Source organism: Coloeus monedula, assembly GCF_965178545.1.
Source record: "Coloeus monedula genome assembly, chromosome: 6".
Classification (NCBI taxonomy): Eukaryota; Metazoa; Chordata; class Aves; order Passeriformes; family Corvidae; genus Coloeus; species Coloeus monedula.
Genome location: NC_138786.1, coordinates 54,369,244 through 54,384,995, shown reverse-complemented (window position 1 = coordinate 54,384,995; position 15,752 = coordinate 54,369,244). Strand labels below are relative to the sequence as shown.

Here is a 15,752-nt window from a genome sequence, read left to right as displayed (position 1 = left end):
AGAGCCTGGAATTGCCACAAGCTTAATGCTTTACATGCCACACCAGATAAAGAAGTGTCCTCTTCCATCTCTGCCTTCCCTCCACATCTCTAGCAAGCACAGGGCAGCAGGCACGTGAAATTCTGCTCACTGCATTTCAGTGGCATTCAGTCACGATTGGAGTGTAACCCAGCAATCTGTTTAGACATCACAGTTCAGAGCCAGAGGAGCCTGGGGCAGAGCCCTGCTTACACCAGAAGGGACAGCTTGCCAGCACAGCTCTGAGCTGCTTTCCAGAAGAGAACAAGCAAGAGCAGCAGAGCAATCCCAGCTCATTTCCCCCAGCATAAAATACACCACCAAGCACTCTTTCTACCAGAATAACTTTTCCCCAGACAGGGTAGGTAAGAGTATCCTCCCCTCCCATCCAACTCATTTCCCTACGTCAGAAAGATATTTCAACACAGACCAGGACAAAAATACAATGATACTTGAATAGAGACAGTTGTGTGACACAGGAGATGCATTGCTCCTGTGAAGGCTCTTGTTGCTACTAGAAACCAGATGGGGGGAGGGACAGAAAAGAGAACCATAAACTGGTATTTCTTCACCTACTTGGCTCCGTTTCTTCTCTTGCATGCTTTTTAGCTGCATGGGGAGCAGGATCCCCTGTCCACCCCACACCCAAAATGGAGTGAGCACTGGCCCAAAGAGCCCCTTCCTACAGCCAGTCATGCTCAGGAAGCCAGGAGCAGCACAAAAGGTAGGGATGCAAAGGAACAGAGCCTCACAAATACACTGTCACCAGCGAAGAGGGGCACAGGGTGCTCAGATGCTAAAACACATCCCCTGAATAAGAGATGACTGAAGGACCCTGGGTGTAGCACTAACTAACACAGCCAAAGAGATAAGGGAAATGGAAGGGAGTGGCAAAGAAAGCACAAAAGATGCTTTCACACCCCAGCCCTCTAGAGAGGGAAGTTTGACCAAAATGGTGCCCTTAACCCCCTGAATTCTGTGTTCTTGTTCCCAGCCATCTTTCTCATAAAGACTTGCCTTTTGCTAACCACCTCTCAGCAAAAATTCCTCACTACAGGCAAAAGAAAAGGGGACCCTCCTGCCTGACAAAGGGAATAAGGAACAAGAGCAAACAACTGCATTGCTGATTTTCAGTCCCGCATCCTTGAACAGTGAATTGAGATGTAAAACATGAGCATTCATTTCGGGAGGGTGGGAGAACTCTGAAAAGACAAATGCCTGAAAATAATGACTCCACTCATCACCATTTGGTCACATTACAATCTCTCTGAGTGGGTCCTTCTGGAGAATTTCTCCCCCCCACCCAAATTGCTTCTCAATGACCCCACAAAGATCACATTGTGTTCAGCAAACTCAGTGACCCCAAGGCAGGTTTGCAGCATGAGCAAGTGTGCTAAAGCCTATAGAAAGCAACAGGAATGCAGAGGTAGAGCTGTTGCTGCAACCTCAGTTCACCCCTATTACTAGGGTACTGCAGGAGTTCTGAACACTTTGCATATTATGTGATGCAATACCCTGACAGAACAGGGTGAAATGAGGACAAAAGCAGCATCCTTCGCAGCCTCGGTAATGTGCTTCACAGGGTTTGATCAATGCTGGAACCTGCAAGGAATTCTGGATGTTGCTATACATCTTTCCCTCCCCTCCATCTCCCCTGAGAATAGGAAGAATAAATAAATAAATAAATAAATAAAAAGAAGACAGTCAAGACCCAAAATAAATCAATACTATATAAAGAAAATAAGGACATGTAGACACATACACGTGAAACTTTTCCAAATTTCCAAACACAATTATGGTATGCAAACAACCGAGCACAGTTTTCGCCTCGCCTATAAAAATGAGCAGCTGCATTGCTGTCCCGCTGCCCTGACGGCACCGGTGGAACGCTCCTGCCACCTCGTGGTCGCAGCTCGGGAGAGGAAGCTGCCAAAAGCACACGAGTCTGCTCAATTGTCTCCCTAAAGTTAGCTGCAACTGGAAGCGGGGGAAGCAGGCAAAGATCCTGAACAAAAGCACTTAAAAGAAAATAAATCTCACCTCATCTTAGAGGTCTTTCTAAACTTAATTATCCTATGTTTCTACTCAAAAGGTTCTTATGCCTTGGAAAAGCTATTTCCTCTTCTTGATAAGATGTGATGTGTGTAACAGGCAGGAGAAGAGCAGGAGCCAAAGCACAGACGTGTTTTGTGTCCTGTGCTGACCCACCTGGGCAGGCACACAGCCTCCTTTAACACCGTTTCTAGGAACAGAGAGTGCTAGTTACACAGACACAAAGGCTACTTAAAAACCACTTCAAGCAACTGAAGGCACAAGAGGATTTAGGCTTCAACTCCATTGCATCTGCAGCAGGTGAGGATAAAGTCTGGATGCAATTGCAAGGCAAAAGACAAATCACCTTACCTGGAGAAGCTTACTTGAATAGGAGCAAGAGAAAACATGCTGCAGCAGGGCACGATAACTTGAGTCATAGGACACCACAGTATCTACCAACCTCCCACCCACTTACCTCCCTGTTGCTCAGATTTACTTGTGTATCATCTCTTGTCAACATACCAAGGACCATAGGGTGCCACTGCATTAAAAGTCTCCTATGGCAACAGGACCAGACTAAGCACCCCTATCTTCCATCCACCTCTTTCCACTTGTGAGCACAAGCACTTGTCTGGAATCCCAGGGAACCAAACTGGCAAACTGTTCCATCCAAAAACTCTCCCCCAGCACACCAGTTTCCTCAGCCAAGCAGCAGTTAAAGGCATACAGGCACTGAATGGCGGCTGAAAGTATGGAGATGCTCTGACCTCCTAGGAGGGGCAGTCCTGGACCCTCCCATCACCAGCCCTACCCACACAGGTTGCCCCCTTGTCCTGTACCAGCTCTGGAGACATTCAAGGCACTGATCAGCTGACCACCACCAAAGCAGAAAGCTACTCAAACAGTTTTGTACTTTGTATACTGTTGTGTACTATATAAAAATCCCTTTGTTGGGAGGTTACACAAGCCTGAGAAGAGATAAGCCCTCCTAGTTTCAGCAAGGAATGAGACTGGCTCAAGCCAAAAGCGCAACTCATTCCTTGACCCAGCACAGCACAGTGACAGGGATGAGCAGGTGGGTAGGAATAGGTCTACGTAAACTTGCACTGCTGAGGAAAAAGTTGTTCACAGAACCACAACTGGAGCACAGAAACTGCAGCCTCAGAGAGAATAAATCAAAGAATAAAATGGACTGCCCCACTGCTGGGAGATTTATCCCTTTAAAAGCCCTAATACCTACCAAAAGCTTCTTTTGTCACACAGAGGCAGTCAGTCCCCAAGCAGTGCACACTAATAAACTAAAAAGAAACACCATATTTCCTACCTCCTTTTTTATTATTTTTAATACTGCTCTTTGCATGGCCTGCATCTAAGGACAAGTTCAAAGTTGAAACCTCAGTGATGGTTAAAGACCCCACTCACCTGCCTTTAGATTTTGCTCTACCAGCTAGAAAGCTGGACTACAGCCACTGGTGTACTGACAAATTAGCACAGATTTTGTGGCTTGCCAAAACTATATTAAACTCTCTACCAGGAAAGGCGTTTTGCTAGTATACTTGTAACTTTTAAAGCCTTTACCAACATATGTTCATCCCTGAAGTTGCACCCTCAGCTGACACCATCACACCATGAAAAGTCTCAAGACACTGTGTATATACATGGGGCAGTGTGTTAATGAGGATTACCATAAGGAAAGCCAGACGGCTGATGCTCTCTGATGCTGCTGTTCTCCTTCAGAAAGGCCATGTGGACGCCCGTGGTAAGGACATCCACAGAGGATCCTCTGGGAAGAAAGACTGCTTTTTATACATCCATCACATTCAACCTGCAGTCAGAAATTTGCCTGTCATAGCACTAAACACCACTTCACTGGAGGGATGGCACAGGTTTGAGTATCTACAGAGCCCTGAGTACCACAAACCCAGATGTTGCTGGATATACTACAGAAAAGGATGAGAGAGATCTGACAGGGCAGTAGCAAATAGGAAATACTGTCTATGGGACCTAGCACAGAACAGGGAGAACCAAATGGGATCACCTGGGGACGTAAACTGTGACTATATGGAATCTGAGCATGGCTATCATTTAGCACTGCAAGCCTGATCCTAAATCAGACACAGACACTGAACCGTATTAAATGTAATTATCAGAGCAACTGATATTGGGTTGAAAGGCCATGTGAGAACACAAACCCAGCACACATTAGCTTCCGGCAGGGAGAAAACACTCATTCCCATGTATGGCCTTCCACAACAGAATGAGAAGTTACAGACAGGACAAATGCACACAGCAAACACCTAAACAACAAAATGAATTTATGACAAAACAGCTCTTTGCATTATTCATCTCAATTCAGTCCAAGAAGCCCTAAAGCCAGATTTATTCTTCTGTCAAACCATGGCTTGAGTTCACTCTACTGGGAGGTTACAGCCTTGGATTATACACTTCAACTACAGGCAGCAACACAGCCAAGTAACTCAAGTAGCAACATTATCAATACAGTTGCAACAAGAAGTAGATTATCTAAAAAAAAAAATTCATCATATTGTTCAGTGCAGGGGATGCTAACTTGCGTTAGAAGAAACTGCCTTTGCACAGACTTTCATATGGAAATTATCATTCTCAATCCTTGAGAATGCCTGATCCTGTGAATGCTTTCCAAAAGCCATACCTGCTAATTTGAAAAAAACAACAAAACCCCTTTTGACACACACTAATGACAGAATCAGTACGGGAGACCACGGAGTCAGAAGCCTTGTCCAATACAAGGCTTCAGTACCCTGCCTAGGACCATTCTCAACTCTTCATCCACATCATGCTTTATACACTGAAATTCTTGGTCTGCAAAACAGTCAGTGAGAATACCACAAAGCTTCACCAAGTAGCCTGCTGCCAACCAGCTTCAGAAGCCACCAAGGAATATCCAGACCGAAAACACTCAAAAGAGGGTGAAACCTTCCACAAGGTCCATTTTCCAACCTCAAAATGGTTCTAAAAGCTCCTAAAAACCAGAACTATTATAGTCTCTGTTGTTGTAGGAATGCAGACTAATGAAAGCCCTGTATGAGAGCCAGGCTTCCTAAACACCGTGTGTAACTCCACTTCCCCACAACACAGGGTCCTTGTGCAGCATGAGGGTGCACACACAAGGGGTGTGCGGGAACAGAATAACCACCAGGTTAAATTACAGCTCATTATTATTGTTACTGATAATAAGGCCTGTGACAAGAAAGGAGAAGCCACGCTGACTCTCTTTACATTTGACACAAAAGCAAACCTCCTTGAGGGATGTCACTTGAGCAGAAAAGGAAGCATTGGGCAAGACAGCAGTCAGCAGGAGGAAGGAGGCAAGTCTGAGTCACACAGCTGCTGCCCTCAGCAGATGCTGATCACCCCACTACAGACAGGCCTTTGGGAGACACTAACACTCAGAGCATCTATTCTTGCACTTACTTACTTCCTATAGGCTTAGAAGAAGAAGAGGTGCAAAGATGTGCCTGACCTCTCCAAGAAGTCCATGAAGAAAGACAGCAAGGTTCCACAGCCAGGTCTTGGATAACATCATCCTTACAGTAGCCTCTAAACCAAAGCATTAGTGTTATGTTGACAGATATTAAGGAATTAACACACCTGTCAAATTAAGTTGATTTAGAAAAAAATCAAGTTACAGATTCTTACAGCACATGCTGAAATATAGACTACATACAGGCTCTCAGCCTTCAAGAGACTCTGTGGAAAAGCCTATGATAAACCGATGTTACTAAATAGACTCTGGAATATCAGTGGTAGGTAGTCATGGCTTTTAGCCAGGAGTTAGAAACCCAGTCCTTCCTGCGAAGTTATGTATTATCACTAATCCTTGTAGTGCTAGAAAATTCACTGCAACCCTACCGTAATATGAATTTGCACAAGAAGCACATGAACAGGGAAGTAACTTAACATAGAGGGCAAAAGTAAGAGTACAGGAAAATTAAGTAGTAGGAGTGGCTCCTAATTAGAGCAAATAATGCCACAGCAAACACATAATGATGAGGGAAGCTCTGGCACACATCCTGGAGAAAGCCTAGCTGCTTTGCCTCCTGCACTAGCAGGTCTGAAAAGGTAGCATATGAACTCATCGTAACAAGCTGTTACGGCTATGACCTCCTCAAGCATTCCTCAGTGGAGGCATCTCCCACAAGAGCTCCTCCCTGCCTGTGCACAGCTTCCATCACAAACCTATAAATATGTACGTGCTGAATAACTTTGCTGTAATGAAAAAAATTTTTAAAAAAGAACACAGAAAGTTACCCTCAGTTCCCTGACCCTTCTTATTTTTTAGTCTCAACTACCATTAAGAGACAAGAGATCAGAAAAAACAACCTAGTCCTCTGAAATGCCTTAAGCCTACCATTCCCAGCAAGACTGGGGAACACTCAGCCCGTCCCAGGGCTGGGCCAAGCAGCATGAAGCAGCTGCAGCCTCCTAGTTCTCGTCATACTGGTCCTACAACTTGTGCAGTGCTGATCAGGCTGGCTAAGGCTGCTCCCAAACGTATTTCAGATCAAGGCTCACTGCCAGGGTAACTCTTAACACAGCTATCATCACTCCATTACATCCACATCATCCTGTCTCTAAACTCCTCTTAGGAAAAAAGCTTCTTCCGAACGCCAGCACCAGTTCAATCCCACAGTAGTGGCAACTCGGCATTTTCAAAGTGGGTCATCTTGACACGCTCAGAGAAGGCCTGGATCACACTGCAGTGAAAAGGAGGAACAAACAGGTGGCAGGAGAGAACAAGGCACATGAAGAAACTGGTGACTACCTCTCCCCTCCCAGCACAGCAGCAAAAATTCCTCCAGGATAACACAGCTACCTTAGATAAGACATCCTTTTCCTGGATACTCTCTAACACATTCTCTTCTTCTTCAGGCTTTTTTTCATTTGTAGGCTTTGGAAAAAAAAAACCCAAACCAAACAACAAAACGAAACACAACACCACAATCCAGTGTATCTTTGTTAAAATCCATCCAAATACACACCCTAGTTCCCTCAAACAATTGCTTTCCTGACTCCACTACTGTGAAAGGGTTAAAAATTCATCTTAATTTAAATACGCATTCAGGATCCAGAAATATCAACCTGCAGCAATAATGATGAAAGAACTGCTCTGAGATTTCCACACAGCGTTGCAACAGCAACTAGAACAGCAGATGACAAACAAAGGGGAAACTGCAGCTAAGTTTGAGGCAACTCAGCCATTTCAGGGATACACCCATAGCCTTTGAACGCTGGTTATCTTCTTTTTGCTATTCACAATATTGCTACTATAAGCATCAGAAGTCACCTTAGCTAAAAAGACAAATTGTACGCCTTCACCTTTGTCTTTTGAGCATTTTCTGAAGTGCAGCAACTGCAGCTGCTGGGAAAAGTGGCCGTGACTATTATTTCTACAGATAAATTCAAGCAGAATCTTAAATTAAACACTAATTCTTTCACTTCTGAATTCATGGAGTTGCATTCTCCAGCTACTGTATTTACATCCAAGCTTCACAGCTGCCAGGTTCGCTGCATAGTATGAAATTTGGATTAGGGATAAACATAAGCCCAATTCTGCTTTTACATTAATCCTTTGTGCTGTCAGTAGGACAGACAACAAACCCGTATTTCTAGGTAAGGAGCATACACAAACAGCACAAACCTACGTTTGGATTTTTTTGTTATCTTCACTTGAGCAACAAAAGGTCAGCACCTACCTTCAGGAGACAATCACAACTCCTGAAGTCCACCCCTTAGAGACTTAGCAGCTCTTTTTTTAGAACTCATACTTCTACTACTCCAAAAAAAAGGAAACCAACGCCTCAACAAGTAAAACCTTGGACACAAACAAGCAGAAAAATCCCAAACAGGAGAAGCACAATATATATGCTCCTTCCTTCACAACCTCCCAAAGCACTTAGCCAGCCAACAAAAATCCCCAAGTATAAGCTCACCTAAGAGTTCAACAATACTTTTTTCTCTCTGATAGCAAAGCCTAAGCAGCTCCTACTCTCCCATCCCTCGCTAAGGTGGCTGCACTCTGAGTATCAACACAACCTTTCGTGGAGTCACAAACCAGGTCATGATAGGGGATGAAGGGGAGAGGTGACTCAAAATAAAACCACAGTTTCAATGGTTTCAAGGATCCTGCTTAGGGCATGATGGAGAGAAGGGACTTAAAAAGCAGCTTTTCTGATGCTGAGTACATACCAGACTACATCCTCTGCCTCACTGCTGCTGCCTGAGGAAGGGTGCCTGTGTGCTGGGGAGGACATGACTCTCAAGTATCTTGGAAGCAATATTCCCTTCCATTTTAAATGCATCCTGTTAAATAGGGGCTTTATTTTCTAAAAGGGAGATTTTAAGATCAATGCTTTCCCCAGTCTACACTCTCCCATTTGTGGTTTTCTGCTCACATTTATTTAGTGCTAGGGCACTCTACACCCCATGGAAAATGAGAGCTAATGACAATAGTGATGGAGTAGAATGTCCACAGAATTCATAGGACAAAATAAGTAAGCCAAGGGGGAAAGGCTATGTCCAAACAGAAGCTCTTCTTAAAACAGCTATGGCTCAGCTACACACTGAAAACAGAGACCAGCCACACAAATCATGATCAGACACATGCAGTTACCTTAGAAGACATTTTCATTTCCTTTATTCTGATAGTCATTTTAAATTAGAAAAGAGAAAAAACATATTTCCAAGCTTGCTCAACATTCCCTTTAGAAGAAAATCTGAAGAGTAATCCAGAGTCCATGAACTAAAGCTGGAGACAGACTCTGGCCACTTAAACCTGCAACCTGCCCTCAGAAATTTTGGCATTCACCATCACAACAGAAGACTGAAAAGAGCTACCAAAACTCACTCGCACCCTAAGAAGGCTGCTAACACACTAAGGACCAGGGCATACTTTAAAACGTGGTTGGGACATGGGCTTTTGAAATCCTGAATGCCAACTCGTAACTTCTTAGGGTGGAGCACCACATGCTCCCATACAGTTACCCAGCCTGTGGCACAGTTAACTAAACCTTGCCCATTCAAACACCACAGGGTTAATATCTTTAGTAACCATAGCAACCAGCACTTCTTCCTCCATCAGAGCCTCAGCTGGCACATTACTGCCTTCCCAGCATCAGGTTTTGCAGCACATTTAGGGACTGCTCCCTTTCCCCACAGCCAGAGGGTTTGGCCAAGCACATTAGGAGGCTGTTGGAGCACTCAGCTGTTTCACCTAATTCTGGAATTTCTCTGTCCCCATGTCTCCTGGGTCTTTCTACTTCCCCCCCACAGAAGGAAGGAGGATATCTGAATTCCCTCCATGTGCACCAAGGCAGGCATAATTTAATGCAGGGAGCCAGCAGCAGCCTCAGAAGAGGAAGGGACTGGTGAATGTCGAAGTTGGCAACACCAGTCAACCATCAGGTCAAACAGAAGCAGCACTGCAAGACCAGAAGATCCAGCTGCCATCCATGATCCAGTGTCCCACGGGTATTAGGAACAGTGTCTGCCTGCTCAGTGACACCCCATAAACCGTAAATCCACTGGAGATATCCACCAAGATACCAGTGAGAAAACAAAACTCCCATCTAGCAGCACACATATTCTGTCAGGAAGAGAGAAGAAAAATTACTTCCAAAGCAGAGCTTAACACTACCAAAACAATACATCTTTCCTTCTTGTAGTTCACCTTTGAACTGCAGCTGCATAAAATCAATAATCACATCCTACCCTCTCGCCCGGTGTACATGCCTTGCTCCTGGGCAGCTGCTGCATGCCAACACTTGCTCATTTCTAAACCAACCCAAAGTCATTTTTTTGGGTCCACTCACTGGCGCACTTGGCACAGAGAGAGACACTGCTGTTTTATTAATAGCTTCATGCTGGCCCAGCTTGATTCTGTGCAGGGTTTCCACAGCATCATTACAATGCATTTTTCACTATTTCCCCTCCTCCTTCACCACGTGCCACTCCAAGAGAGCAGATGCCTGTCTTCCACCTATCTGTTCCTGCTCTTCAATGTCACCTTGCTCAAGGCATCATTCTTCCTCCCATGTCGTTCCCCTCCCTCTGTGACAGAGTCCCAGCACAGCCAGAACAGCTGCTCTCCATGGCACCAAGTCCACAGAGCCTCTCGGGAGTCTCACTTCGAGAGCAAGTTCTCTGTGAGAGGTGTGACCCCATCCACAGCACAGGGTATTTGGAGCAGAACTAGAAGGGGAGCAGTTATTTTAAGTCCAAATGTTCAGTTACTGCACAGTGACATTTCTTTCTTTCTTCTTCAAAAGAGACAGGACAAACTCCTAGTTTTGGACTTTGTGACTGCTATGGTGGCACTGCTATGCAGGTGACCCCTCAAAGACAGAATTCGGCTGGACCACGCTGGCAGCATTCAACTTTGGTATTAATATGGGCAATGCAGTAAGTGGTTTGTATCCAAGATTAATGGTTAACAAGGCACAGGATAAAAAAAAATCAGCAATGTGCCAACACATACTTTTGTTTTCTTCTCTATTACATTCATCACTTCATGACATCCAGGTAAAAGGTTTCTCCAGTGTGATTAAAACATTTCTTCAACACACAGGATGCATGAGACCCAAACAAGCTTTTAACTAATTGTGTGAGCCTGGAGCACCAGGTATGAAGATATTTACCAGGTCTTGGCTGACACACTGGTCTTTCCAGGATTCATTTCAGCAGCTTACAGGAGACCCTCCCATCATCCCAACATCCCAACAGTTTGGCCATCCCTCTGTCAAACCCACCAGGCGCACTGAGCATTGTCACAGATCTGCTCAGTGTTTTTTAGCACAGATTCCCCTTTAACAAGGGTGGGTTGCTCAAGTTCCACTCTTTGCACAGAACTCTCCTGCTCACAAGAGCTACAGCTCACTCTAAGGAAGAGCTAACACGTGCTGCACTACTTCCATCTTTATGCTAAGCCCCAGCCATAGGAACAGAGAAGAGTCCTGTGACTTACAGGCATAGGATGGATTAAAGGTTTTGGAGTACAAACAAAAGTCATCACAGGTACCAATGTGCTGCTGATTTGTTCATCCACACTTCAGCCTGAACAGCAGTAATAAAATGGATATGCTAGCTGGGACTCACAGACATACAGCCCAAGGGGCTACAACAACCTCCTGGAGACCACAGCTCCTTCCACTTTGCAATTTCACACTGCCAATGAATTAACTCCCCCACAAAGGATAACACACATCACAAAACCCCATGGTTTAAAAAGGCATAAAGAAATACACGAATCCATCACTTCCCTGGATAACTGCCAGTAGTCAATCACCAAAAAAACCTCCACGCACTCGGACATTTCATTTCAGTCTGTGTGGGCTTATTTTGCAGCCATCTATTTGTATTATGTGTGTCTCTTATGTCAAAATTTCTCTTTGAGAGAGTAATTGACAATAGTCCCCTCTCAGTCTCTTTTCAGTAAGCTAAACAGATGGAATTTGCCTCATCTTCTGTTTCCAAATCGTTTCAGTAGCTCCTGTCTCCATCCTTTTCTCAGTTTTTAAACACTGAAGCCAAGGTTCATTCCCCTGAATGCTGCTGGGTGGAGAGGCAGCACACTGTTCCAGCGACTACCTCACTCTTTACACCCACATCATCTTCTGGGTCAAGCAGGACACTGGGAAGCTTTGCTGAATTACCTGCCCACTGTTTCCCCAAGATTGCTCTCTAAACTATTTCTTTCCAAACATCAGGCTGATGTAGAAGGCCAGAGATCTCAGTACTGAGATTCATAACCCTGCAGTTGGGTCATTAAGAGCTCATCGCATTGGCAGCAGTCCAAGTTAGGAAAAGACCCAAAGCACTCTATAAGATTGTCAGCAGCATTAATTTTATTTACCATCCTGTCAGTCTATGGCTCATCCACAATTACATATCAATTCCCACATCACTGATGGAAATGTTGATCATCATCAGTCCTCTCACACATCCCCATGGACGTCATTTAATTAGGATTCGCTATCAATGATGCCAAGACTTGTCAGTGAACTTGAGCCACTGGAGAGACCTCCTGTCCCCTGATGTTCTTTCATCATAAACCATGAAGCAGATTAGGGAACTCTGCTTGTGATACATTTAGTAAGTGCTCTACAGTCACTGCAGAGCACTGGTGTTTTGGAGGAAGTTCCCATCTTTTGCAAGGAAGGGGGACTGAATCATGCTCTCATGCAATCAGTGCCTAACAGCTCTCTTGAATACATCAGAGCAATAAACTTATTTCTACCAATCAATCCATTTTTAGTCTCAAAAAACCAAAAGCACCTACCTTCAGCAGGATTTGTTTTTCACAGTTCATTTTTAAGAAATGCCAAATAGAGAGAGGAATATCTGATTCCTTTCAAAAGGATCAGCTCACACTGACACAAAACAAAGCTATGACCAACCAGCTCCCCACTCTGTTCTTTCATTCCCTGCACAGCTGCCCTCTTCCCAATCTGCCACCCCAAGGTCCCCTCAACCAACTCTCACAATGCTCCTTTGAATTTTTACTACTACTACTACTACTAAATGCTTAATTTCCTAACTCCATCCCTCTGCATCAATCAGGCACCTGGGAGGTATTTTTTGTGCCATGTATGGTGCAACAGCCTCATACTTCACTTCCCCAAACTCCATATGAAATTTTGTCATTTTTTTGCTGTACCTCTTTTGGAAGGTGAACTCACTGATGAGTTTATACTCTTACTAAAATTTTCAATATTTTGAGAAATTCCTTCTTGCCCTTCCTCCTGTATTCACATTTTTTCCCCCCAACTTTTTTACTTTACTAACAGACAACTGCCACCTAGTTTTTATTTATCAATGTCATATTACTTTTTAAATTACCTCTTATGTTCATGATCTCTTCTTAGCCAATATTATATCCTCTTTATGGTCTATGAGTATATTTTTGTGCCAATTACCACAGAATACTCAGTTACGGATTATTTTACTCAATTCCACATATCTTCTTTTCCCTCCTCCATTCTCTTTCCTCTTCAAGAAATCTGTTTCCTATCAGGCAGGAGTTAAAGGTTCCAAAGCTGAGCTGGGATTCAGAAGACATTCAGACTTGAGAGGCAGCTACAGGAATCCTGTGTCACAGACAACCCATGAATAGTCATTCCTTTTGGTGGTGGCAACTATTTCTTGCTGTTATACCTTTTGGGAGGTTTCTAGCTGTAGATAACTGTCAAATACATTCCTCTCCTCATCATATTTATTTCAGCATCGAATAGCCAGCAGGAAGCAGACTAGGAGAGAAGGCAAACATGATCCTTACAAAGTCCTTTTTATCTGCAGATCACAGTACCATCATCCTTCCATAATTTAAGGGGCAACTTGCTCCGTGGAACAAATGCCCCAGGGCAGAGCACAGGCCTTTCAGGACAGAGCCGGTCTGTGCACAATCTCTGCTGCCTTAATTTGCAAATGCCACTACATCTTCACATGTGCCTTATGATGCATCCTAGTCCTTGGGTCTAGGGGATTTACTTAATAGTGCCACCACAGAAACTGCAGAGAAACAGGAATGCATGAATCTCATTCTTGGTCCCAGAATCAGAAAGGATAAAAAAAAGCCAAGGTATAAGCACAAAGTCAAAATTAGCTCTTTTCAGCTCCCTCCCCCAAAAGCACTTAGGTTTAGTTACTGCATTCAAACAGCAGCCCTTTAATCAAGGAGCCCTGCTTATTCATGAGGAGAACTGTAGCTAGACAAGCCTTTCAAACACTAGTTCTGCCATCTGGCAGCAGCACTGAGACTTGTTCCCAGACACACACAGAGTGCTGTTAATTGCCCTCACGTGGAATTCCAAGGCACTGCAATTGTTCTGGCATTTAAAACCTCCATGGGCTCCAGATGTGGATTTGTCTTTGTGGAGGAAAAGGTACTGCTAATTACCAAATATTTTGCGGGCCTCCCACCCCCCCAATACTTTTCATTTTGCTCTCCCCAGTTATATCTGTTGTCTTCTACAGCACCAACAGCAAACAAAGCAGATTGTGTAGGCCTGCGGATGAGTATCTTAAGGAATTCGTATCTAGGAATAATGTGTGTCACATTTCTCTTGCTTTCCCCGCACCCGTGGATTTGACACTGAGCAGCTGCCCAGTGGAGAACAATGATCATCTGGGGGATTGCTTCGTAAGCTTTTCTTTTTTCAAATTAATTTCAATTCATAATGGAAAGGTCACAGACATAACCTCTCTACCAAAAGTGGCAACTTTGCATTCCCGAAGTGATACATGGAAGGAAAGAAGGGAATAAAAGTAATTGAACAGACTTACATTTTGCTTCAGACAGATTCTGGTTAGGTGACCAGACCAGCATGCCGAGATTCTCTCTCTCCTGACTTCGCCTTGCAAGTTTGGCTTAAGAGAAAACAGATACAAACCAAGTTACAGAGAAAGTAATTTCAGATGCAAAATGGATACAAAAGTGACTTATCACACATCTGCAGCTTTTAATCAAGATATAAAACCCATCCACAGAGTTAAAACCCCATCTTCCCATTCCGACCTGAGGCTTTTCCTCGTTTCTTCAATGCATCACCCTCTCTATAACACGACAGATACCGCACACTCATGCAGTACACTAAGCAACATACGTTAGATCTAAATTAAAAGTTAATTAATGTTTCTCTTCCAGCACACTTGATTATTTTTCTTCCAGCCATCATTAAATGAAAAAGGGAGGAGCTGGGCTCAGGCAGAAGGCTCCCAGCCCTGGACATCATGAGACTGTAGTGTGCAGACAGATTAATACTTCAGAGTAGGCATATGCATAAAACTTCCCACATTACAGCTCTGAGCACCTCCTGCACCATCCCAGCAGCCCTTCTGTGCCTCCATCCCCCATACAATCAGGAATGTCCACCCAGGTGACACTGGGTCCCCCAGGTCACAATCAGGTCCTAGTCTCAACTGCTCCAGAGAAATCCAAATGCATTCACACCCACGCTGAGACACACACCCACACTCAGACAAGTCTGTTTTTAACCAGCTTAACACCTGGCTGGCAGGAGAGCTCTGAAAGTCTCAAGTGAAGATCCACAGCTGTGCATAGTCAGAAAAAGCAACTTCAAACTAAGGTATGTTTCAAGAGCAAGTTCTTGCCAATTGCGCTGATGTTTGGTCACAAGCAGCCAAAAGAGGAGGCGGAGGAAGAGGACAAGAAGAAGAGGAAAAAAAAAACTCCCTCATTTGAGGCAGCACACACACAGGCAGGCCAACCACCCGCCCTGGCAGAGAGAAACTTGCAAATCTTGTTATGAATGAGTACCTACAGTACTATTTCCAACACAAAATGTCACATAACACTCAAGTTTTATGCAATATTTCAACACAATGCTATTTTCTCTGTGCTGTGCAATTAGACATAAAACCACCACTTCATGATGCATTAAAACAGGTCAGAAAAGATCTAGTAACACAAAATTACATTACAGTCCTATGAACACTCAGGTTCACGACTGTTTTTAACCTGAAATCTGCTCAGCTAAGAACAGTCAGGGTTTAGATGACAATAATATTTTAACAATAAATTTAGAGCACAAATAGCATGTATTAAAAATAACCACCTCTTGGCAACATATTTACACTGAACTAGCAGGTTTTTTCATGATAGACACCATTATCTTTCACTCAGTTTTCGGGAATGTTTTTTGGTT

At 44.0% G+C, this 15,752-nt stretch overlaps 1 protein-coding gene across 3 annotated transcripts in view; it reads right to left on the bottom strand.

Annotated features, from left to right (window-relative positions):
• RCOR1 (REST corepressor 1) overlaps positions 1–15,752 on the bottom strand; it is an 81,480-nt gene that overhangs the window by 27,141 nt on the left and 38,587 nt on the right. For all 3 annotated transcript variants that reach the window (XM_082284087.1, XM_082284085.1, XM_082284086.1), the window contains one exon: positions 14,371–14,454. In XM_082284087.1, coding sequence (XP_082140213.1) covers positions 14,371–14,454 — 84 coding nt within the window. The remainder of the gene's footprint in view (positions 1–14,370; positions 14,455–15,752) is intronic.